This window comes from Solanum dulcamara, chromosome 3, assembly GCF_947179165.1.
Source record: "Solanum dulcamara chromosome 3, daSolDulc1.2, whole genome shotgun sequence".
NCBI lineage: Eukaryota > Viridiplantae > Streptophyta > Magnoliopsida > Solanales > Solanaceae > Solanum > Solanum dulcamara.
The window spans coordinates 11328539-11353824 of record NC_077239.1 but is presented as its reverse complement, the minus strand read 5'-3'; the positions used below and the strand labels follow the sequence as shown (position 1 = coordinate 11353824).

Genomic DNA, 25286 nt, shown 5'->3' with positions numbered 1-25286 from the left:
ATGACATGTATGACATTCCTATAGACCGTCAATGCTTTTGAACATTTTTTTAAAAAGGAAGGTCCGATTAGTATGGTACCCGAAATATCATCACTGATTGTAGACCTAATTTTCTTATAAATCAAGGTTCATTTGTAGAACGGTAAGTAGGGCATGACAGCCATGATGATATTATAAACCAAAGGTTTTAATGAGTTATTCCACCGATTGATGTTTTAATGTTAAAGTAGTTATATTGATGTTCAAATGTTATTCCGTGGGATTTGACCTAGCACTGAATGTAGAATGTAGATGGGGACTCGATTGAAGGGGTTCTTAAGTAAAGTCTCATGTTGCATTAATTATGTGTCACCATAGGAGCCTTGTCGGCTAGGCCTTTGTAGCCATCAAATATTAAAGTTAAAATTAAAGAATGTTTAAAGTTGATCGGAGTTCTACCTGGCAAGTAGTCTCCTCGTGCCAATGTAGGGGGATATGTTGGATTCCATGTAATAGCTCGCATGGTCTTAAATGTCGGTTATAGTCACTTCCCCACAAAATGAATATTTTAAGGTTTTATATAATGATGTCTAATCCATACATTCACTTATGCATATTGCTTACTCATGTCTCTCTCTTATGTTCTTCATTTCATAGCATACTCTCATACTTAGTACATTCAAAGTACTAACACATACTCTTGCCTACATGATATCACCATGGAGGAACCGATGTCGCTCCTCGACTTCCTCCACGTGGCTAGCTTGGATTAGTTTGAAGATTGTTTGTGGTTAGTTCTCATATTTCGGGAACAATATCCTTCTTATTCTAAGTTTATGTTATGTAGAACATTAAGACTTTTATTAAGGCATTTCTTGACACTTATTTTGAGGGTGAGCTAGGGACATGTCTTAGCCCCCGCCAAATCTATTAGTAGAGGTATGTTGGAACACAAATGGAAAATATTTTGAAGTTGTTAAAGAATCTTGTTCTATGATATTCCCTTAGTCCCGTTTTCCCTTTTTATTTCTGCTTGTTATTGTATGTCATTACCTATGAAAAACTAAATGAATGCTAAGAGGCTTGAGTGAGGTACTTTCGGGTGTCTCATTCGCCATGTCACGTCTAGGCCCTAGGCTTGGGTCGTGACATTAGTGATGCCTGATAAAGTTCAACCAAATATTTGGGAGTACGATAATCACATTTATAGTGACTCCTTCTGCCACATCAAAAACAATTTGTTCTAACTGCTTCATATTTCTCATCTTTTTCTTTTCACTTTTTATATTGATTTTTCTTTGGTGCATGATTAACACAAGGAAAATAATTTCGTTCTTGGTCATAATTACGGACACGACCACGTCCACGACCACGTCCATGACTAAGACCACGACCTCTTCCACGTTTAGCATGGTGGGAGTAGACCTCATTCACTTCAGAAAGTGGTGTAGATCTAGTAGGTCGATTCTCGTAATTTTTCATTAACAAATCATTATTTTGTTCAACCACGAGAAGATGAGAAATCAGTTCAGAATATTTTTTGAAACCTTTCTCTCAATATTGTTGCTGTAGGAGCACATTCGAGGCATGAAATGTGGAGAACGTTTTTTTCATCATATCAATATTACTAACCGTATCTCCACATAGTTTCAATTGAGAAGTAATTTTAAACATGACAGAATTGTATTTATGAATAGACTTAAAGTCCTATAGTCTTAAATGCATCCAATCATATCGTGCCTTTGGATGTATGACTATTTTCAAGTGGTCATATCTTTCTTTCAAGTTATTCCACAGAATGAGTGGATCCTTGACTGTGAGATATTCAATTTTTAAAATTCCGTCAATATGATGACGTAAGAATATCATTGCTTTAGCACAATCTTGGTTTGATGCTTTATTTTCAAGTTTAATGGTGTCTCCAAGACCCATTGCATCCAAATGAATTTCAGCATCTAGTACCCTGAAAGATAGTTCTTGCCCGACCTTTGAAGGGCAACGAACTCAAGTTTAATCAGATTAGCTATAATAAATAGAATGAAAATTATAATACCTTAGCCTTCAAATTTAGTCTTCAAACTTTGAGACAGTAGAGTCTCGTGCTAATAACGTGTTACTAAGTAAAGATTAAATACTAAAATCGAATTAGTATCACTAGAGAAAACCAAGAAAAAGGAGTAATAGTAGAGAAAAAAGAGAGAGAAAACTTTATATTCTTTAGTTTTTGTGTGTGATTTTCTATCTAAATAACAATGCCTTTTATAGGCATAAAAAAAATATAATGGGCATTCATAAAATTATTTACGACATATATAAATATGTAAGTCATTACTAAACAGGTATTCCCAAAAAGAGAGAATGAAGTAAACAGTAAATAGAATTATTTCAATTACATAAAACTAAAAAGTGTCTTATTTTATGAATTTTACCGGTGATCGGCAGGCCCAATACTAGAAATTCCCAACTGGATTAATTTCCCGTTACTCACTCAGAGAAAGCAAAAAGCTCCGTCCGGAGCCTCGTCGGAGAGAGAGAGAGAGAGGGGTAAAGTAAGAGAAAATCTTGAAATTGTCGTCGTCCGAAGAAGAAAAGTATGGGTGTGGACTATTACAAGGTTCTTCAGGTGGACCGCAATGCCAAAGATGATGACCTCAAAAAAGCCTATCGAAAACTAGCCATGAAATGGCATCCTGATAAGAACCCTAACAACAAGAAAGAAGCTGAATCCAAATTCAAACAAATCTCTGAAGCCTACGATGTAAATAATTACACTTCTCGGGTTCGATTTATTTTTTCCAAATTATAAATTTCTCGTTAATTCTCAGAAAAAAAATAGAACTTATATTCTAACATAACCGATTGTTCCAATTTTCAAGTGTTCGATTTATTTCCGAAATTTGATGTTAATTTTGAACAAGAAAAATATATAGATCTCTGAATTCTGAGATGTAATAGGTAACCTCTATTTTCATGGGGGGTCGATTTATTTTTATTTTCCAAATTTTTAGTTAATTTTGAAGAATTTTGGAGTGTTTATTGCAGGTTTTGAGTGATCCACAGAAGAGAGTAGTGTATGATCAATACGGAGAAGAGGGGTTGAAAGGGCAGGTGCCACCACCAGGTGCCGGTGGATTTTCCAGCTCTTCAGATGGGGGTGGTCATGGGTCGTTCCGATTCAACCCGCGTAGTGCTGATGATATATTCTCTGAATTCTTTGGGTTTTCGACCCCGTATGGTGGGATGGGAGATATGGGTGGACGGGCTGGTGGTGCTCCAAGTTTTGCTAGGGGTATGTTTGGGGAAGATATTTTCACTTCGTTCAGGAATGCCGCTGGCGAAGGTGCATCGGGTAATGCACCACGAAAGGCCGCTCCAATAGAGCGGACACTGCCTTGTAGTTTGGAGGATCTATATAAGGGAACCACCAAGAAGATGAAGATATCCAGAGAAGTTACTGATGCTACTGGGTGAGTTTTCAGAGTATGCCTGCAGTGATAAAAATCTTACCTTTTCTCCCTTTTTCTTGAATAAGAAGTTTTAAGTTGGTATTTGTCAGGAGTTGGCATGTAGTCTGTGTAGGGATAAGAGTGAGATCTAGAGAACCTCAATGAAGGAAAAATATTGTGTATTGGAATAAGATTAACCTGAATAGAGTAGATACAAAGGATTTAGGCATATCTTTTGGAAATGCTCATGATTGAGGTATGTCATTTGGAGATGGTCACATTAATGGTGGTTTCTTTTTAAGTTAAAATCTGTAACTGAATCATTCATATGCAGACTTAACTTGAAAATAAAGATTTATATAGTACGATCCTAACTTATCTTATCTGATTGAGGCATAATTGATGAATTCATATAAATGTTAAATTTCAATGTGGTGGCAATAGCTTTGTATTTATCATTTTTCTTTTTGCAATGGGATGATCTGAGTGAATGCTATTTAATCATTGGTTGAACCCAAATATGAAAAGCCTTGTGTTAAAGATGGTGGTACCTATTGCTGATGGGAGGTACAAATCCTAACAGAGACAAAAATATTATGTGATTTCTTCCTACCTGTCCTAGTCTTGGTGGACAGAGTTTTCGGGTACATGTGGTAGGTGGAAGGTATCCCGTGGAATAGTCTAGGTGGGTGTAAGCTGACTCGGAAACGACGGTTATAAAAAAAAGACGGTGTTTCATTGTATGTGTCTCAAGCACTTTAGGGGTTCAAATTGTGAAAGAGGAAGGAATATGAATATTTATGAAGAGAGGGAGGGGTCGGGAAGAGGGGGTGGGGGTGGAGGTGGGGGGTTAAGAGAGAGAGAGGGATTATGAATGTTGCATTTTTATGCTGGGTACTACTTTAGCATGAGAAAATCGAGAAAGCTAAAACTCATAAAAATAAGACAGGCAGTAGGTTTGGTTTCCCTTTTTTGTTTTTATAGCATAACCTTGTTAAGGCTGAATTAACATTTATATTGTGCAAATGGAGCATCAAGTGGCCAATTATTATTTTCTGTAGTGTGAAGTGTGTTAGGTAGTCTAGTGGGAAACTTCCTTACTTCTTGAATTGGAAGAAGTTCTAGGCTAGTTATATTTGAACTTCTGTTGCTGGTAGCCGCTAGATCAATTGAGATGTCTTTAGTGTTGTCAAAAGCTTGCTTAAGTCCCCAACCGATGCTCAAAACATGTTGACCGCTTCACCCCGCTCAATGTGCGCTTCAGTGTCGTCATTAAGGCTCTAAGATAAGTTTTTCCTTGAGAATAATCGTTTCCTGAAGAGGCGACCATAAACAATTTGGTATTTCACTTTATTGTAAAAAAATCAATTTCTTTGTCCATATATTTGTTATTCATGCTTATATTTATTTGTCTTGGACTAAACACACACACACACACATATATATATCTTCAGAGGGTTGAGAAGAGACTAGCAGGGTGGTAGAAAGATATTTGCCAAAGGGTGGGAAGGAAGTGCTTAATAAGAGCACCTTGTCAAGCATTCCCACTACATGTCTCTATTTCATTCTGTCTCTGAAAAGTTGGGAAAAGATTCAGAGAAATTTCCTTTGGATGTGGTGCATGAGGCAAGGAAATTTCACTTAGTGACTTAGTGTCACATCTCCTAAAAAATGGGGAGGACTTAGAATTAAAGATTTGAAGTAAATGGTTATGGAGGTCTAGGGTTTGTGGAGGGGAGTGATAGTTGATAAATATGAGAGTATGGAAAGTGGATGGAAGACTAGAGATATCATTTTGCCTTTCGGTTGTGGTTTGTGGAGTAATATCATGAAGGAATGGGATAATTTTGTGCAACATATCTCATTCAAGTCCAGAGAGGGGAGGAGAGTTTATTTTTGAGGACATAGCTGGTGTGGGAACATAATATTGAATGTACAAAGTATTCTTGTCAAAGAGACTTGACAATTCATCAAATTAGGGGGGCACAAGGTGGAGAGATATTTTGGGATTTTCAAAATTAGGAAGTGAGTGAGTTTCAAAGACTATTAGCCTTTATGAGCAAGTCAATCTGATGGATAATTCCAACGTTTGGTGGTGGGGCTTGGGAGTAATGGAGTGTTCTCGGTCAAGTCCTTTTATGAGAAATTGTTGATTAGGAGGGAGCTTGCTTTCCCATAAATGCAATATGTGTTCCAAATGCACCGAGGAAGGTTTTTTTTTTCACTTGGCTAGCTACTATAGGGTGATTCTGATAGCCAAAGATCTGGGAAAATGGAAGGTCGTCTGCGTCAGTTGGTGTTACATGTGCAAGGAGGCGGGCGAGGATGTGGATCATCTTCTTTTATAGTGTGGGATAACCATGAGATTATGGTGGGATATGTGCAAGTGGTTTGGCACTCCTTAGGCAAGATGTTGAGTTGGAAGAGATGGAGGAGGAGAAGACGAAAGGTTTGGAAAGTGGTTCCGCTTGTGCTGAAGTGGGTCCTGGATAGAGGGGAATAAAAGAGCTTTTGAAGGAGTAGAATTGAGCTTCCCTTAGTTGAGAAGTAGTCTCTATTTCCTTATTTTCTTGTGGTGTAATCAGAAAGCCCCTTGTTGTATAGATGTTTGGGTGGAGTTTGTAGAGAATCATATTATGTAGATTCTTTTCCTTTTGGTATACCCTTGTAGACGATCGGTTTTAGCCATGTTTATGAAGAATATTTTTTTACTTGATCAAAAAAAGATATTCATTATTTTTTCTATTTGCGCCTTTTTTCATTAAAACCCATGTTTTATTTGCTCTTAAAGCCCCAATGTACCTTAGAGCTTTTTTGCGCTTTTCACTTTTGGTAGCACTACATGTCTTTAGAAGCTAAGTTGCTTGGACTCTTCTCTTTCGATGTCACACCCGTGTCGTCACGACATGGGTGTGGGCGTGGGCGTGGGATCCTTACTGAATTTGGTCAATTGATTTTGGGTACTTTGACCAAAATTAATGGAGAAATTTGGAACAGATACAATGAGATTTTTGTGTAATCAAAACAAAAGGTTGAGGTGAATTTGAAGAAAATGAAGTATATATATAGAAATTTCTATGTCAGTCTTTTTTCTTTTATTACTCCTTCCTATTGAGTTAATTGTTGGGGTATGACACACCCCGTACGAAAATTTTTTAAGGACATTCCACTATTACCCTTTAAATTATTTCCAAATTAGTCTCCTAGAAAATATAAAGTAGTTAAGAACCTCGTTAAATGAAGGGTAAATATGGAAAAAAGTTCCAACAATTTTCTTGAACTTCGAATAATTCATTGAATTTGAACTATGAAAAAGTCTCAGCAATTCACTTAATATGAACGAGAGGGAGTACAACTTTCTTTAATCTTTCCACATAATGTCTCATAATTTAGACATATAACTCTTTTTAAAAATATTTGAATTATTTTTACCCATATCTCCGCTCCTTATTCGTACCTGGAACCGTACCCCGAATCTTAAAATTTTGATCATGAAGGATCCAACCTCTAAATCCGCACCGTATGGACACCCGCACCCGAGTCCGAGCAACTTTGTGTAGAAGTAGAAATTTATATCATACAAAGAAGATGACCTTAGATTTGTTATCAAATCCATATTATAACCTCAACCAAGTTCATGATGTATTCTTTTAATCTCTTCTAATGGAGTGATGGTGATCTAGATTCTAGACAATGCATAAGACACACAAGTTATGAAATAAGCTCATTCTATGACTATGAGTGCCCATTTGGCCATGTGATATAAAATCATATGAGATGAAGTTGAAGTTTGTTTAGACATGCAATTTGGATTTTGAAGTTGTATTTTTTTGCTTATAAACATCAAAATCCCATAAGTTGTGAAAATTATCTAATTTGCCTCAATTCTTTAGAGAATTTTACCAAATAAGCAAAAGTTCATAAAAAAGGTATAATATACTATCACAAAGTTATTCTAAAAAAAATTCAACATTGATTGTTTGGACTTCAGTTCAATAAAAAAGTAAAAATGAACGTGAGTTGTAGTGTACTACTCTTTAAATTTGGTTGGTAATAATAAATAAAGTAGGCATTGGTTTGAAGTAATAAGAAATTTGGTTGGTGAGAGTAATGGTTTTATCCGATGTAAATGGTTTAAAAATTGGTAGGAGTAATAATATCAACTATAGATTTTGTTTACATATGAAATAAATGGTTGGTAGATATAAAATGGTGATTTTTGTTTTACAAAATATAAACTTATGGGTTAGTTTTTGTATTTGAAAAATGTGAAATCATGATATGAAATTCCCAAATCAAGCTTTTTGGAGAATTAGAGATTTCATATCATGATTTCAAATCATGAGATGAAATCGCATGTCAAAACGCTGATGTAATCTCATGATTTCGAATCACGAGATGAAATCGCATGTGCAAACGCCTACTAAGTTTAGAAGAAGCTGTATCAAAAAATCTGTTGCTTCCGCTTCTGCAAAGTCATCATAGGCTCATTTTCCTCTTCCGTTTTCTGCATTATTGATGTTGAGAAAGGAAAGGCAAGGTCTCATGTTGACGTATGCACCAACCGGTTTTTAGGCCTGACAATAAGCTATAAACTAGCATAAAGGAAAAAGTAGAAACTGTGATCTAAGAATTGGAACGACTTCCTTTATGAAAAAAATACACTAATCATTTTAGTGCTTGCTTTTCTCAGTAAAATGGTCTACAGTATCGCGAGTTGGTACCACCGCGGCATTAAGTGACCTCACTGTGTGCTCCAGAAGGAGATGAGTTAATCAATCTGTCTCACCAAAATGAGGATATACTGATAACTAGCTGGAGAATGTGAAGCACAGATATAAAGCATCATTTTACGGAAGGACACTTATGATTTGTATTTATCGGTGCCACTTCATTTAGTTATTACCTGCAAGCTGTGAGTATAAGTTACTGTATGAATGGTTGACAGAATAGTTATTAAGACTTACTGAGATCGTATTTTACCCTAGAACAGTTATGCAGTATGTGCCTAATAATCAACAAGTTGGTTGCTCATTTGAGTAATTTAATACAACTTTTTGTTTTGTTCTCCATTTGCCTGTTGCCCCTCCCCGGTTCATGCTTGGTAAGATCAGAGTCCCAAAAAGTGCAAGGGAGTTACCTCTTCACCCTTTTTCTTTTGATAAGTACCTCTTCCCTTTTCCTTTGGATAAGCAATAAAGTCCATGCTTGTTCTGAATGTTAAGAAATGTAAATCACATTTTCAAAAGATGATGGTAAATCAAGACTGAAAAGAGTGCTGTCCTCTTGTGATGTCTGTTCGAGACAAAAGCACTCTCATATTTATGGTGCTATTTCTCATTTCTTGCAAGCCTTGTTTGGTTTCAAGAGTTACTATTATCATCCTTTGTTTCTCTTTTGGAAAGCATCTGTGGATGTTTTTCCCGTGTGCACAGGGAAACAAGTCATGTTCACCTGTTTCATTTGTTATTATTATGTAGAATTCAAGGGTTTGTAGTAAACAAAGCGACAAGCCTAGGTGGAAGAACAAAATAAAAGAAGAGAGGAAAAGTAGAATACTGGGGAAAAGAAGTTTGATGCTAGTTCTTACAAACACTTATATCTTATTACTATTATTTTTGAATGCTTTTTGTAATCTTTTATTTGGATGGTTGAAAGTTTAAGTGACTGCTTGGTATGGGTTTTACTATCAGGGTAATTCCGTAGTCCCTCTAATTACGTAACCATTTTGTCTCTGGCTTTTTCCCTAGAAGGAATTAGTTGGTTTAGGGAACTGGTAAGTTCTTAAATGGATTTTAAATTTGGAAGAAAATATTAACTCATCACTTTTCTTTGGATTGGGAAATATAATGTGTGCATATACACACACATATACATACATATTGTCATTTTCTTTTGATGATGTAAAGATTATACATATATATCATCTCTTCAAGTGAAGCTTAATATTAAGTTGCTAATTTTGCTGTGATTTGAAGTTAGGACATTTTGGATGTGCAAATGATTACTTCGGTTAAATGATATCGGTCATTCATTCGAACTCTCGATGCAAACAAGAACCTGGTACTTTGGTGGGGAGGAAAATACAGGGTCAGCCTCGTTTTCACCGAGTTTCAAACTGTGTGCCATAGATCCTCGGGCATTTTTCCTATATGTGTTTGTATGAGTGTGTCGGTTCATGTCAATTCTTTTTTGTTTCTCTCTTTTTTTCAACCCAATCAGTGTGAAGTTTTCGCTTCCCACATTGTGAAGTGCTTTCTGCTTCTTATGAAAGAAACTACAGGTCCTTGGATTCCTGCTAGTGGGGCGCTTGGTGTTTTGGTGTTTAATGTTGAGTTGTATTTTTCATTTTCCTTTAATTATATTTCCAGTTATTCCTAGTAAAATTTTGTAATCGTGTTCACAATGTTGTTTGCACAGGAGACCCAGTACGACCGAGGAAATTCTAACGATTGATATCAAACCAGGATGGAAGAAGGGTACTAAAATAACATTTCCAGAGAAAGGAAACGAGCAACGAGGCATAATCCCGTCGGATCTTGTCTTCATAATTGATGAGAAGCCCCATAGTGTCTTCAAGAGAGATGGCAATGACCTCGTTATCACCCAGAAAATCTCCTTGGTAGAGGCTCTTACTGGATACACTGCACAAATAGCAACACTTGATGGCCGGAATCTAACTGTACCTATTAATTCCATCATTAGTCCAAATTATGAAGAAGTTATCAAAGGAGAAGGCATGCCCATTCCCAAGGAACCTAGCAGAAAAGGCAACTTGAGAGTAAAGTTTAACATCAAGTTCCCCAGTAAGCTTACTTCTGAGCAGAAAGCTGGCATTAAGCGATACTTGACATGATGAATGAACATTAGCTCCTAGAGTTTTCCATCAAATGCTACATAAGCCTCGCCTCATCTCATCTTTAGCATGCAAAGAAATGTGCACTCTGTTTATTTATTTATTTCTTCTGCAACATTTACGTCTGTTATTTCAATATCACTTGCCTTCTAGAGCTCACCCTTTTTAGAGCATTCCTTTGAATCTCTATTTCTTTTCCATGTTTTGTGTGGCGATAGAGTACAATTGGATCTAACGCTCTTCCTCTTGTGTACTCTTATGTCAATACTAGATGTGGGTGCTCGTGAGTGTAGGCCTGATGGCATGCTTCTCCTTTTCCTAGTTTATTATCATTTTATGTACTACTAATTATAAGAAAAACTGATTATTGAAGGCTAAGCCAGTTGGTAATTGATGTTAATTAAGCTTGACACATTATACTACTTTGTTTTTTGATATCAGAAACTACCTGGAAACCACATCTAAAGATTATATAATTCGAAAATTGTCTCAATATTACTTAGGTTTCACCTGTTGTATGCTTCAAGATAATATTTTTATAGACTCTTTGATCTTGTAACATAAACAAAAGTGCTTAAAGTTGAAAAATAACAATTTTGAATGGAAAAAAGTTGGCTGTTTTCTCTTGCCCACATTGAAACCCAGAACTGGAAATGGCTTGAGTATTTGTGTTGTTTTTTCAATTGACACAACTTCTGGAGTAGTTTCCTATATTGGCAATTCCTTTTTTCTGTTTTTGCGATTTGTCATAGACTTCAATCTTTATTCTTGTTTGATATGTCCTCACTATGGCTATAAAATCTTGAGTCCTCCAGCCATGTCTTTAAACACTTGAACCAAAGCAGACAAAACATGGTATCAAATGCTTCAAGCTGCATAGTTCTGTTGGCAGTGGCAATATCACTAGCCAATTTCCAAATGGTATCAGCTGGTGACCCTGATATTCTAACAGACTTTGTGTAGAATAGAATTTGTTTTGCCACTGGAGGTGCCATCAGTTGACCCTTCTTACTTCACCTTTTCGGGCCTAAGGGGTCTGGTTGGAGCTCCACCACCGAGTTTCCAGCCTTGAATGGACAAAGTGTTTCATACACGATCCTGCAGTACCCTGCAGGCTCTGTCAACCCTGTCCACACTCATCCACGTTCAGCCGAGCTACTCTTCCTCATGTCAGGCACACTGTAAGTGGGATTCATCGATACCACTAACAAGATCTTCGATCAAACATTGCAAACAGGTGACGTTTTCGTGTTCCCTAAAGGTCTAGTTCACTACCAGTACAATGCTGATGCTAACAACTGTGCTTGGGCTATATCTGCCTTTGGAAGTGCAAATGCAGGCACACTGTTTCTCTTCCTAACTCTCTGTTCAATGCAAGCATTCCTGATTAGTACCCTATTTGCTTCATTCTTATTTCATATTCTTGTTTTTCAATTTCCAATGTATAAAATAATTAACCTTCAGAGAATCTGAATAAGAGTGTTTATGGCATGGAATCAAAATACAAAGTATAAAGATAATTGTCTTTTTTAAATAATAAGGTTTATGGCATTGGAATGCAGTGATTAGACATAATTTATGAAGACTTAAAAAATATTCATTATCTTTTTTTCTTTTTCTATCCCTACCTAGTGACGGTTGTTAAGTACAAAGAATATAGACAAAGAAATTAAAGAGGTTATCATCTACTCTATACAACAAATCAACATTAACATATCTATTATAGTTTTACAAGTGGAGTTTGTGGACGATAGAATATATGTAAACCTTATTCCTATTCGTGTGAGATATAAAGTTGCCTTCAATAGATTCTCGACTAAGAAAATCATAATTTTAAATATAGAAAATAAATAAATGCAATCACAAAACAAATATGAGAAAAATAACCCGTGCTAAGCACAAATCCAATAATACTATGCTAGATGTTAGAATATAATTTTCTTTTCATAAGAAGAAGAAGATTATTTGCACCGTCTACTTTTTTCTATATTATTCTTTAAATTTTCTTTATATTAATTAACATGTTAAATTTAAATGACCTAAATACACAATTCATTTTACCATATTTTCTAAAATTTTCTACCATTTGAAAAAATTACAAAAATTCATACTTTCTCCTATTTTTGGACATATCACTTTATGCGATGTATCGATCGGATACATCACTTTACGTGATGTATCGAGACGTTGGATACATCACTTTACGTGATGAGTCGATCGGATACATCACTCTACGTGACGTATCGGAACGTTGGATAGGTCGGATACATCAATTTACGCGATGTATCGGTTGTATACATCACTTTACGTGATGAATCAAGAGGTTTTGAGATGTATCTGGATTCCACCAAATTTAAGGATTTTTTGTAATTTGGAAAAAAATAGGGATAAGATGTTGAACGCCTTCTTAAGTAACAACAACAATATCGCGAAAAGGGTTTTAAGAAATATTCCGAATTACTTTCTCACCTTCTTATTGCTGAACGCCACAACGAACTATTAATGAAAAATCATGATAGTCGACCCATTGGTTCTTTGCCACTCCCTGAAGTGAATTAGGCAAATTATAACCAACGAGAAAGAGATCATGGCCTAGTCGTGATCGTGGTCGTGGTCGAAAAAGAAATTATAATCATGATGCTCGGCTGGCACCGAAAAATGATCAACAGTATAAAAAGAAGAGTAAAAAGCAAGAACCTATACCAAAGAAAAATTCAGAAAGTATATGTCATAGATGTGGAGGTATGAGGCACTGGTCACGGACTTGCCGATCATCAAAACGTCTAGTTCAGCTATATCAGGCATCCTTGAAGAGGGCAGAAAATAATCCAGAATTTTTTTTTATCTCTGAAGATAATATTAAGCCTATGCATCTGGATGTAGCTGATTTCTTCAATTTCCTAGAAGGAAATATGAATATTGATAAGCCGAATAATATTTAAATAAATTTTTTTCATTTTGTTTGTACTAAATAATATGATTGTATTTTTCTAATTCATGCAAATAAATAAAATTTGTATAATGAGCCATGTTTTAATTATAATATTTACTTTATTTTTTTGAAGAAAAATATGGATATGCCTCAAATTTTATTTGGATCAATGATCAATCACGAGGGTATTTGTGTAATTGATAGTGGAACAACTCATGCAATTTTTAAAGACGAGAAATATTTTTCCTACTTGCTTAGAAGAAAAGCAAATGTTACTACAATTTTTGGTAATTTAAAAATTATTGAAGGCTCCGAAAGAGCTACTATATTTCTATCTAAGGGAACAAAGATTGTTATAGAAGATGCACTGTTCTTTTCTAAATCCCCCAAAAACTTGTTAAGTTTTAAAGATATCCGTAGAAATGGATATCATGTTGAGACACTAAATGAAATGAATACTGAATACCTTGGAATAACCAAGAGTGTCTCAGGCCAGAAATATATTTTGGAAAAATTATCAACTTTGTCGTCTGGCCTATATTATGCAAAAATTAGTGTAATTAAAGCACATTTGATCGTAAACCAGAAGTTTACTGATCTAAATACATTTTTGTTGTGGCATGATCGAATAGGTCATCCTGAATCAATAATGATAAGACAAATTCTTCAAAATTCAACTGGACATCCGTTAAAGAACTTGAAGATTCTTACGAATGATGAATTTTCATGTGCTGCTTATTATCAAAGCAAACTAATTGCTAGACCATCAACCCTGAAGGTTGACATCGAATCTCCTGACTTTTTAGATGTATACATGAGGGTATATGTGGACCTGTTCATCTATCTAGTGAATTGTTTAAATATTTGATGGTCCTAATAGATGCATCATCAAGATGGTCTCATGTGTTTCTCTTATCATCTCACAACTTGGCGTTTGCGAAGTTGTTGGCACAAATAATAAGATTAAGGGCGCAATTTCCATATTATCCAATTAAAGTTATTCGCCTTGATAATGTTGGAGAATTTACATCTCAAGCTTTTGATGATTATTGCTTATCAATTAGGATAAAAATTGAACATCTTGTTGCTCATGTTCATACTCAAAATGACCCTGCAAAGTCATTTATTAAGCGCCTACAATTGATAGCAAGACCTTTACTAATGAAAATAAAATTGTTGATTATTGTTTGGGGTCATGCTATCTTACATGCAGCAATACTTGTACGTCTCAGGTCAATAAATTATAAAAATACTCTCTGTCACAATTAGTATTTAGTCATGAGCCAAATATAGCCCATCTACGAATTTTTGATTGTGTGGTATACGTTCCTGCAGCATCACCACAACGTACAAAGATGGTCCCTCAATGAAGGTTCGGCATATATGTAGGGTTTGACTCACCCTCCATAATTTGCTACCTTGAACCATTGACAAGAGACTTATTTACTGCTCGATTTGCATATTGTCGATTTGATGAAATAACTTTTCTGCAATTAGGGGAGAGAAAAAAGAAACCCGAAAGAGAAATTGTGTGAAAAGTTTCATCACTATCTCATTTTGATCTATGTATCTGCACATGTGAGCAGGAGGTCCAAAAGATCACCCACTTAAAAAATAGCAAATCAAATGTCAAATGCATTTACTGATTTAAAACGGATAACTAAGTCACATATCCATACAGTGAATGTGCCGATCCGAATTGATGTCCCAAAAGGACCATCTACTAGTATCATAGCTTCTGAATCCCAAACATGCCTGAAGCGTGGTAGACCATTGGGTTCAAAGGATAAAAATCCTAGAAAGAGAAGCATAAAAAATAATAAATATAATATTACAAAAGAACCTCCTGAAGAAGGTCAAGATTTGAGTAATCCTGATATTCCTGAAGAAATCAGTGAACCCGAGCTCAGTTGAATAAAGAACTTTCAATAAGTTCTACCGATAATGAGATAAATTTAGATTAATTGAAAATCACGATTGATAATGTTTTTGCATATAATGTTGCACTTAACCTCATGCAAGATAGTGAAAGTCTTGAGCCTAAATCTGTCAAAGAATGTCGACGTAGATGTGTTTGACCAGAATGGCAAAAGGCAATTCAATCAGAATTAGACTCACTTTCTAAATGTGAGGTTTTTGAACCTGTAGTCCAAACCCCTAAAGGTGTAAAACCAGTTGGTTATAAATGGATTTTTGTGCAAAAACGAAATGAGAGAAATGAAATCGTAAGATACAAGGCACGCCTTATTACACAAGAATTCTCTCAAAAACCCGAGGTCAACTATGAAGAAACATATTCACCTGTTATGGATAAAATGACTTTTCGATATCTCATTAGTCTAGTTGTACATAAAAATCTTGAAATACATCTAATAGATGTAGTTACAGCTTACCTATATGGTTCACTTGATAATGAAATTTACATGAAAATCCAGAAGGATTAAAATTGCCTGAAGCATGTACTAAGTCATGGGAGATATACTCAATCAAATTACAAAGATCATAATATGGTCTAAAACAATCAAGGCGTATGTGGTATAATTGTCTTAGTGAGTACTTGATAAATGAAGGTTATATAAATGATGTCATTTGTCCATGTATTTTTATTAAGAAAGCGGAATTAGAGTTTGTTAAACTCGCCGTTTATGTTGATTACATAAATCTCATTGGAACCTGAAGAGGTCCAAAAGTCAATTGAATATCTAAAGAAAGAATTTGAGATGAAAGATCTTGTAAAGACAAAACTTTGTCTAAGTCTGCAAATTGAACATTTAGCAGACAGGGTCTTTGTCCACCAATCTGTAGAGTTTGTTAAACTCGTCGTTTATGTTGATTACATAAATCTCATTGGAACCTGAAGAGGTCCAAAAGTCAATTGAATATCTAAAGAAAGAATTTGAGATGAAAGATCTTGTAAAGACAAAACTTTGTCTAAGTCTGCAAATTGAACATTTAGCAGACAGGGTCTTTGTCCACCAATCTGCCTACACTGAGAAAATTTTAAAATAATTTTACATGGACAAAGCACATCCATTAAGTACTCCAATGGTTGTTCGATCACTTGAAGTGGAAAAAAATCAATTTTGACCTCTAGAAGAAAATGAAGAACTTCTTAGTCTTGAAGTACCATATCTCAGTGCTTGGTGTACTTATGTATCTTACTAACGCAACCAGACCTAATATAATATTTTCTGTTAATTTGCTGGCAAAGTATAGTTTATCCACAATGCGAAGACATTGGAACGGTATCAACCACTGATATGAGTTTGTTTTATACTAACAAAGGTTATGCAGACCTTATTGGTTATGCAGATGCAGGTTATTTATCAGACCCACATAAAACTCAATCTCAAACAGGCTATCTATTTACACACGAAGGAGTTACTATATCATGGCGATCTACAAAACAATCTATTGTTGCTACTTCTTCAAAACATGCTGAAATAATAGCAATTCATGAGGCAAGTAGAGAATGTGTGTGGTTGAGATCAATGATACAGTTCATCAAAGAAAGATGCATCCTGAAAAATGATGTCAAAGTACCCACGATTATATTCGAAGACAATGTCGCGTGCATAACTCAATTGAAATGTGGCTTCATAAAAGGAGACAAAACGAAATATATTTCACCAAAATTATTCTTCACATATGATCTCCAGAATAATGGTGATATTGATGTACAACAAGTTCGTTCGAGTGATAATCTTGCAGGTTTATTCACAAAGGCATTACCAATATCAACTTTTGAGAAACTAAGATATAAGATTGGAATGCGTCGTTTCCAAAATATCAAATGAAGTTTTCATCAAGGAGAGTAAAATACGCGTTGTACTCTTTTTTCCTTAATCAAGGTTTTTTTCCACTGGGTTTTTTCGGTATAATTTTTAATGGGGCAGCACTCATGGCGTATTATCAAATATGTGTACTCTTTTTCCTTTATTAGACTTTTTTTCACTAGATTTTTCTTAGTAAGGTTTTAACGAGGCACAACATCTATGAGTGTTCAGGATAACTATGTATATTATTTCTTGTAAAGTTTTTAATGAGTCATATTACACGTGGACATCCAAGAGGGAGTGTGATAAGATAAGAGGTGGATGTTCAGTCGAAATCCACCCACTTTTTACATACCAATCATATTTCTTTTTGGTGATTTAAGGATTATTATACTCATTTGGTTTGGGCTATAACTAGCCATGCTTTTGTTCATATAGATATACAGACAATACTCTCCATTCTCTCTTTCTATATGTGTCTTTCTTTTTATTTATCTAAGTTAATTTGTTTTATAACAGAAAACACATTACTATATTTTTTTGTCCTAATTAGTATACGTACCTCTGCAATGTGTAAGTTATATTAAAATATTACTTTTAAGCGTTTAGACTGCAATTCAACCATGTTAAACTATATTATGTTACGATAAAAGAAATATCCAACAATCATTTTGTTCCTCGATGAAATGTTCCCACCTCCACCTCATAATCAAATCTATATGGACAGAGGTAACAAATCATTTGTTCACTATTTAAAATTATTAGATTGTTAATATTAATTTTTATTAGTTTATCACTTGACTTAATATAATTATCAAGTACTCTTCTTATTAATATAGAATAAATATATTTATTTTATTTACTCATAATTTTTTAAAATTTTTATTCTATTGTTATGTTTCTTCAATTTAAAATTTATGGACAGTAATATGTGTATTATCTAATTACTTTTTTTAAAAAAAATAATTAGTTCAACATGTTATCTCCCTCTTTGTACATTTTTTTTTACTGTATTTTAATTATTTTTTGCTAATTTGACTTTGCATTAAATTTTTTTTGTGTTACACCAATTGAGATTTCTTTCTCTTTTATCTCAACACATAGAATATTGAGTTTAAACAACACATAGAATATTGAGCTTAAATTTAAGTTATTTAAAAAAATTATATTTTAATATTCTTTGAATTGGTTATTTATTGAGATTTTAGTTACTAGGTATACACAATTTAAGACTTTGCCCATTATAATTAAAAAATACGAAAAAGGCTAAAATTATTTCTGAACTTCGAAAAATAGTTCATCCATGCCCTTCGCTATACTTTAGGGCCAATTATATCCTTACCGTTATAATTTGGGCCAAATATGCCCTTGAGCATAACAGAGCGCAACGTGTCGGTTTTTCAGTGGCCAACTTATTTCTCCTCTTATTTTTTCATCCGGATCAAATAAATAGAGATCCGACCCAATCAATTTAGTACTCGACCTATCAATAACATATCATACCCAAATAAATCTAAACCTAACCCATCAATAACGCTGCTCTCTCTTTTTTCTCTCTCTAAAAAAATGCAAATCACCTCTCTCTATCATCTTCAACCTCCATTTCATCATCAAATATTGTACATATATACATTTATTTGTTGTTGTTGTTATTCATAAGGTTCTTATTGGAAAAAGGTTCTTCATAAGCTCCATAATGTTCGTTTATCTGCTACTGCTATTGTTGTGCTTTCATTTTTTTAAAGGCTTGTTGCGGATTGTTAAGTCTGAACATACGGGGGGAAGAGTTCTAGCTTGGCGAGAGTGAAATTTACAGTTTTCAAGGACATCTCAAATCTTCTTAGAGTCGCGTACCCCTATATCCATTGGCCCTCGAACTGGATCCACACCATCTCCTGCATAGATAAGTGTACTCATGAGATAAAGATCACCCAAGTCTCGTGGATTAAGCCACAACTCGGTTTCGTCAAGCTGAACACTAACGGCAGCGCGTTGGGTAATCCGGGGGCAATTGGGGGGGTGGCATCTTAAGAGATCACATGGGTAAATTCATCTTCACCTACGCCATACCGTTAGGGGAGGGAACCATCAATCAAGCTGAACTAGAGGAGGCAGTTTATGGGCTTAAATGGTGCATTTAATAGGGTTTTCAGCACGTTATCCTAGAAGTTGACTCAGAGTTGCTCACTAAATGGATCAATCATCAGACTAAACCTCCGTGGAGCCTTCACCAGGTAACTCAGGACCTTGTTGGTATTTTCAAATTATTTGTTCGCTTTTCTTGCAGGCATGTATACAGGGAGTCAAACTTCACTGCGGATGCTCTCTCCAAGCACAGTCACACTCTTACCACTCCAGGCCACTACACCACCCTCTAGCAGCTACCTCGTGGTACTCGAGGTTACTACATGCTAGATAGAGTCGGCCTGCCCAGCTTCAGACGAAGGAAGACCAAACGGATTAAAAAGCCTCCATGATCTACTATTTTGTGTTGCATCCTTGGATTGAGCACCCAATTGCAGTGTTTGTGATTTTCCATGTTATATCTTAGCCATGTTATTTGATGTTCATCATCTACGCTAATTTTGTTGTATACATAGCATTTATGAGGATTCATCCCCAGTTTTATTTAGATTTTTCTTTTATTTTATGTAAAGGGAGAGTCTTCCTTATTTATGCTTTCCGAGTTTCTTTGTATCGAGAGGAGTCATTTCCTTTAGGTGCATAGTTTCTAGGTTTTCTTTTCATGTGCTTGTATCGGGGATGAGTTGGCTTCCCTTAGTAGGATGGTCGGCTTATGAACCACCATAGGATTGGAGGTTAGGTTTATGTTCCCCTCCGTGTATTTTTTTGTTTTTATGTATAATACAACTTGGGGGTGAGCGGCTCAACCCCTGGCCGCGCACGAGAGGTGGGAGCCTCGTGTAAGGTCTGTTCCCTTAAAAAAAAAGTCTGAACATTAATGGATGTTGATTTTTTTTTTGAAATCTGGAATTTTGCCCAACAATTTTATATTCCTAGTTTATTATCAGTTGTTTATTTTTTTCCCCTTTTCTTTGTGGTTCTGATATGGTTCCGAAGGGGATAGACAGCAGCGCAAATTTCATTCGAGATCTGTTAAGAATGTTAGGTGGTGAAAATTATGAATTTAGCAATATAAACCCAAAGAGAGGTAAAGAAGAAATGCTTGGCTACTATAATTACCAATTTTCTATCTAATGGATAAATCTATGTCTTATCTATTTAGGGAGTGTGTTGGAGACTCTGGGACTTTCAGTTTCTACTTAGAGGTATAATGTAAGGGGAGTGGAAAGGGACATGAAATCGCACCCACATTTTTCCTTGAAGAGAAGGGTCTAATCAACTTAATTCAAAATTCATTTCTTGGGTACTATGGTTAATTAATTATTAATTCTCCATCACATGGATAAATGTTTGGCAATCTGTTAGAGGTTGGAGAGAGTACGTGTTAAGACTTTCAGATTTCCAGTTTCTAATAGAGGTATCATGCAAGGGGAATGGACAGGAAATAGAGAATAACAAACATTTTTTCTTGAAGAGAAGGCTCTTGTCAATATGTATCTGCATCTTATTGCTAATTTCTTTTTCTTTTTGCAGTATGAATCAATCGAGGCACTGCTGTCTAACTGCCCTGGGATAACCGAGGAGGACCACTAGATGCCATCTCCTAGTAGGCTTCAAAAGCAAACACCTTGAAAAGGATTTAGAATCTCTTCTACAACAAATGGATAATTCCAGAGATGATAGGATCATCTACAACTTATGTATCAAGTCAACTTATTTATCAGCTACAACTTATGTATCAACTTACTACTTCTGATACATCTACAACTTATGTATTATATACAACTTATGTATCAGCTACAACTTATGTATCAAGTCAACTTATGTATTAGCTACGACATATATATCAACTTACTGCTTCTGATACATCTACAACTTATGTATCAACTTACTGCTTCTGGTACATCTATAACTTATGTATCAGCTATAACTTATGTATCAGCTGCAACTTATGTATCGCTACAACTTATGTATCAGCTATAACTTATGTATCAAGTCAACTTATGTATCAGCTACGACTTATATATCAACTTACTACTTCTGATACATCTACAACTTATGTATCATCTGTAACTTATGTATCAGCTACAACTTATGTATCAACTACAACTTATGTATCAAGTCAACTTATATATCAACTACAACTTATGTATCAATTCAACTTATGTATCAACTACAACTTATGTATCCAACTTTACTGCTTCTGATACATCTACAACTTATGTATCATCTATTGTCATGTATCAAACTTTACTGCTTATGATACATCTACTACTGGGGTTTTGCCCAATAACTATAACTTATGTATCAACTACAACTTATGTATCAAGTCAACTTATGTATCAGCTACAACTTATGTATCAACTTACTGCTTCTGATATATCTACAACTTATGTATCAACTACAACTTATGTATCAAGTCAACTTATGTATCAGCTGCAACTTATGTATCAAGTCAAATTATGTATCAGCTACAACTTATGTATCAAGTCAACTTATGTATCAGCTACAACTTATGTATCAGCTATAACTTATGTATCAGCTACAACTTATGTATCAAGTCAACTTATATATCAACTTATTGCTTCTGATATATCTATAACTTATGTATCAGCTATGTATCAACTACAACTTATGTATTAAGTCAACTTATGTATCAGCTACAACTTATGTATCAACTATTCTCATGTATTAAACTCGAATATAAAATGAAAGTTTATGTACCATATTCTCATGTATCAAACTTTACTACTTCTGATATATATACAACTTATGTATCATATTCTCATGTATCAAACTTTACTACTTTTGATAAATCTGAATTTACTACACTTCATACACATTTCAACTGCACAACTTAACAACACAACTAGACATTCATTAATATTTCAGTAAAACTAAACATAATTTAATTTCCCAATCCTCTCTTGAGCTTTAGCCTCCAATTTGCTGGTAGTAACTACATCATTCCCTTGCCAAGTTAATCTTGTTAATGAGGCTGGAAGATTGGTTGCCTCACTAACACCATTGTGGTCACCTCTAAAGCTTATTGCCCTTCTACCTGTTGGTTGTTGTGCTTTTTGCCTCATTTGAAGTCTTGTGGAAAATTCAGAAATCATTATGATCCTTAGAAAAGGGTCTTCATCATCTTCCTCAACTAAAGGATATTCAAAGTTAGGAAATGAGGTGTTGCTACTAGGCATGGGCTGACTGTCTTGGGTTGGTTAGGGGCTGTTAAGTTGATTTTTTTCTTCAACTTGGGAATTTTCATCTTCATCAACTAAGCCCCGAGTCTGTCTCTTTTTGCCTCTAGCAGTATGTCTTTTCTTAGCTTGTTGCTTGCCTTTCTTTGGCTACAAAAAGGGGGGAAATTATTAGAAAATAATTAATTATACTAATATTAGATACACAACAGTTAATAGATGTGTTAATTTACCTTGCCACAACCCCTAACATTATGATTTGGCTCTCCATAGTTGTTGCAAGTCATCACTCTACCTTTCCTTGAAAGCTTCCATTCACCTTGCCTCTTAAGGGCCTCATCTTTCCCTCTATCCCTCTTAATACTGGGTCTGCCGGCAAGTTTGACCAAAACTGGTGGTTCCATGGCCTGAGAAGGGTCAACATTCCAAAATTGTACTCCCCTAACCGGTTGCAACTTGTGTTTGTATGCTAGCTTAAATGCCTCCTTGCTATGATACCAATGTTTCTCAGAAATAGGGTCAATTTTCTTGTGAATCATGGCCTTGATTGCATGTGGGCATGTGATTCCAGTAAGGTCTCATGTCCTACAAGTACACCGCTTTTGCCTCAAATTCACCACATGTCTATCATGTCCTTCTGTTACCTCATATCCACTGTCTCCATTACCATTGACCTTGCACACTTGGGCTATTTTCAAATATTTATTATACAACTTCATTGTATTAGGACTGACCAAACCATACGCCTTACTCACAAACTCATCATTTTCTCTTAACCTATTCATCACCTTAATCCTTATGTCATCCAACATCCCAATGATGAGCTTATACCTTGCTTCAAGTATCCAAGAGTTGAATGACTCAGTAAAATTATTGTCCACTCCTTGATTTTTACAGACTGTATCAAGATAAGCTCTACACCATATTTTTGGAGGATACCTGCTGATTAAGTCCTTTGCAATAGGTTCATCCAACTGCTTCATCTGTTCAAGTTGGTCTCCAAACTCCTTAGCATAGGAGGACCATGCACCCTACCACAGAAGCTTCTTCAACTCACATTTTCTCCACCTTTTGCACCAATTTGCCTCAATGTGCTTTACACAAAATCTTTAATGTGCTTCAGGCAGTACATTCTTTACTGCATCAACTAGTCCCTACATATAAGAAACAAACAATGCTCAATATTTACACAGATTTAAAATAATAGATAAAAAATAGATAAAAAAAATAGATTTAAAAGAAAGATTAAAAAACAGATTTAAAAAATAGATTAAAAATAGTGTAGTTTACCTTCTGCATGTCTGATATGAAGGTTGTCCCTTTGCCATTATGGAGTTCAAGTGAGTGTTGCAACTGCTGTAAGAACCAGCTCCAAGTCCTTTTAGTCTCTTTATCAACCACTGCCTATGCTAGAGGGTAAAATTGATTCATACTGTCTTGACCAACAACAATCAATACTTGACCCTTGGCTTTTCCTTTAAGGAATGTACCATCTAACCCAATAAATGATCTTAAACCTTCCTTAAAACCCATTTTCAATGCATTGAAACAAATATACACTCTTAAAAATTTTCTTTTACCTTGAGCTAGTGCCTCCTTGGATAAATTAATGACAATATCACTTCCTGAATTTGATTCCCTCAATTCATTTGCATAGGCCTCCAGTTTTTTATAATTATCTGTAAAACTACCTTCCATAGTTTCCAGGACCTTTTTTTTTGGCTCTTTCACATTTTTCTTCACTTACATTTAAATCAAAAACTCTATGTAAGTTAGCCCTCATATCTTTTACCTTGTATTTTGGGTCATCTTGTAACTTTCCCTTGAAATATTGAGCTATGATACTAGAGTTGACCAGTGGGTTATCATACACTACACCACAATCACTATGAGGAATTAAAGTCTTAACAGTCACCCCAACAGTAGTGTCATCATTAGATATGTGGTATATAAATGGGCATCCTACAGCATCACATGAATATCTCACCCTATGCGTATCACTTTTTTCAACAACTAACTTTTTTTTGTTTGCCAGTGCATAAAGTCTACAGAATTTCCTTGCTTCTGGTATGTCCTTGAAGGTCATACCCTTAACTAACTCCCTAAAATCATTCAAATTTTCAGTGATAGCCCTTCTCTTGTGGGTAGCAAGTCTCTCTAATTTCTCACTATCATATTCTGGACAATCAAATGCCATACCATTATCATCCTCAGTGTCACTACAATCTGTCCCAACTTCTGTAACAAAATTAGGTACTAAAGAAAGTGATTCATCATTTTGTAGAATATTTGGAACATGCACATCTGTCCCAACTTCATTAACAAAATTAGGTACTAAGAAAAATGATTCATCACTTTGTAGAATATTTGGAACATGCACATCTATTTCACATTCATCAGTAGCAAAGAAATGAATGACATGGTATTCTTCGGAGACAAATGATAATAATTTCCTAATACTTTCATCACCTTCTAATTCAAAGTACTTTTCAGATGGTCCAGCAATAATTAATTGTTGGACACCTACAAATCCTAAATGGAAAGTGTACTCATTTACAATGTCAATATAAGATAAAAGATCAGAATCATACTCTCTCCAATAGTGAACCCATTTCTTTTCATACAATACATGTGGTTCTCGAATCCAATCACCACCATGATGGAAGAATAAGTTGACTTTTATCATCTTAATAAGCTGCAATTAATTAGTAAGTAAAAGTTAATGTAAATGAGTAGACAAAATAAAATGCTGGACAAAACTTATTTTCTAACTCCCAAAATGATCTAGCCTATACAACAAATGAAGTTCTCATTATTGTCTATCACCAAAAATGAAAAGGAATTATTTTTTAAAATTGATTAAGTCAAGCATAGGGTAACAACAAATGAATTTTGCACTGCTGTCTATCCCCTTTGGAACCATATCAGAACCACGAAGAAAAGGGGGGAAAACAAACAACTGATAATAAATTAGGAATATAAAACTGTTGGGCAAAATCCCAGATTTCA

At 35.0% G+C, this 25286-nt stretch overlaps 1 protein-coding gene and 2 pseudogenes across 1 annotated transcript; 2 read left to right on the top strand and 1 right to left on the bottom strand.

Moving 5' to 3' along the window:
• The first annotated feature begins 2358 nt into the window (after nt 1-2358).
• On the top strand, nt 2359-10698 carry LOC129882402 (uncharacterized). Its single transcript, XM_055956674.1, has 3 exons — nt 2359-2737; nt 3022-3446; nt 9846-10698. Exons 1-3 carry the CDS (start codon nt 2573-2575, stop codon nt 10279-10281), a joined length of 1026 nt encoding a protein of 341 aa, XP_055812649.1. The 5' UTR covers nt 2359-2572; the 3' UTR covers nt 10282-10698.
• Nucleotides 10699-11133: 435 nt separating this feature from the next.
• Nucleotides 11134-11672, top strand: LOC129881546 (germin-like protein 9-3; annotated as a pseudogene).
• A 10626-nt stretch (nt 11673-22298) lies between these two features.
• Nucleotides 22299-23810, bottom strand: LOC129883449 (uncharacterized; annotated as a pseudogene).
• Between the last annotated feature and the right edge of the window lie 1476 nt (nt 23811-25286).

Coding starts and splice junctions, on each gene's coding strand:
- LOC129882402 (XM_055956674.1), top strand. CDS start 2,573: ATGGGTGTGGACTATTACAAGGTTCTTCAGGTGGACCGCAATGCCAAA. Junction 2,738..3,021: donor AAATCTCTGAAGCCTACGAT/GTAAATAATTAC, acceptor TGTTTATTGCAG/GTTTTGAGTGATCCACAGAA. Junction 3,447..9,845: donor GAAGTTACTGATGCTACTGG/GTGAGTTTTCAG, acceptor TTGTTTGCACAG/GAGACCCAGTACGACCGAGG.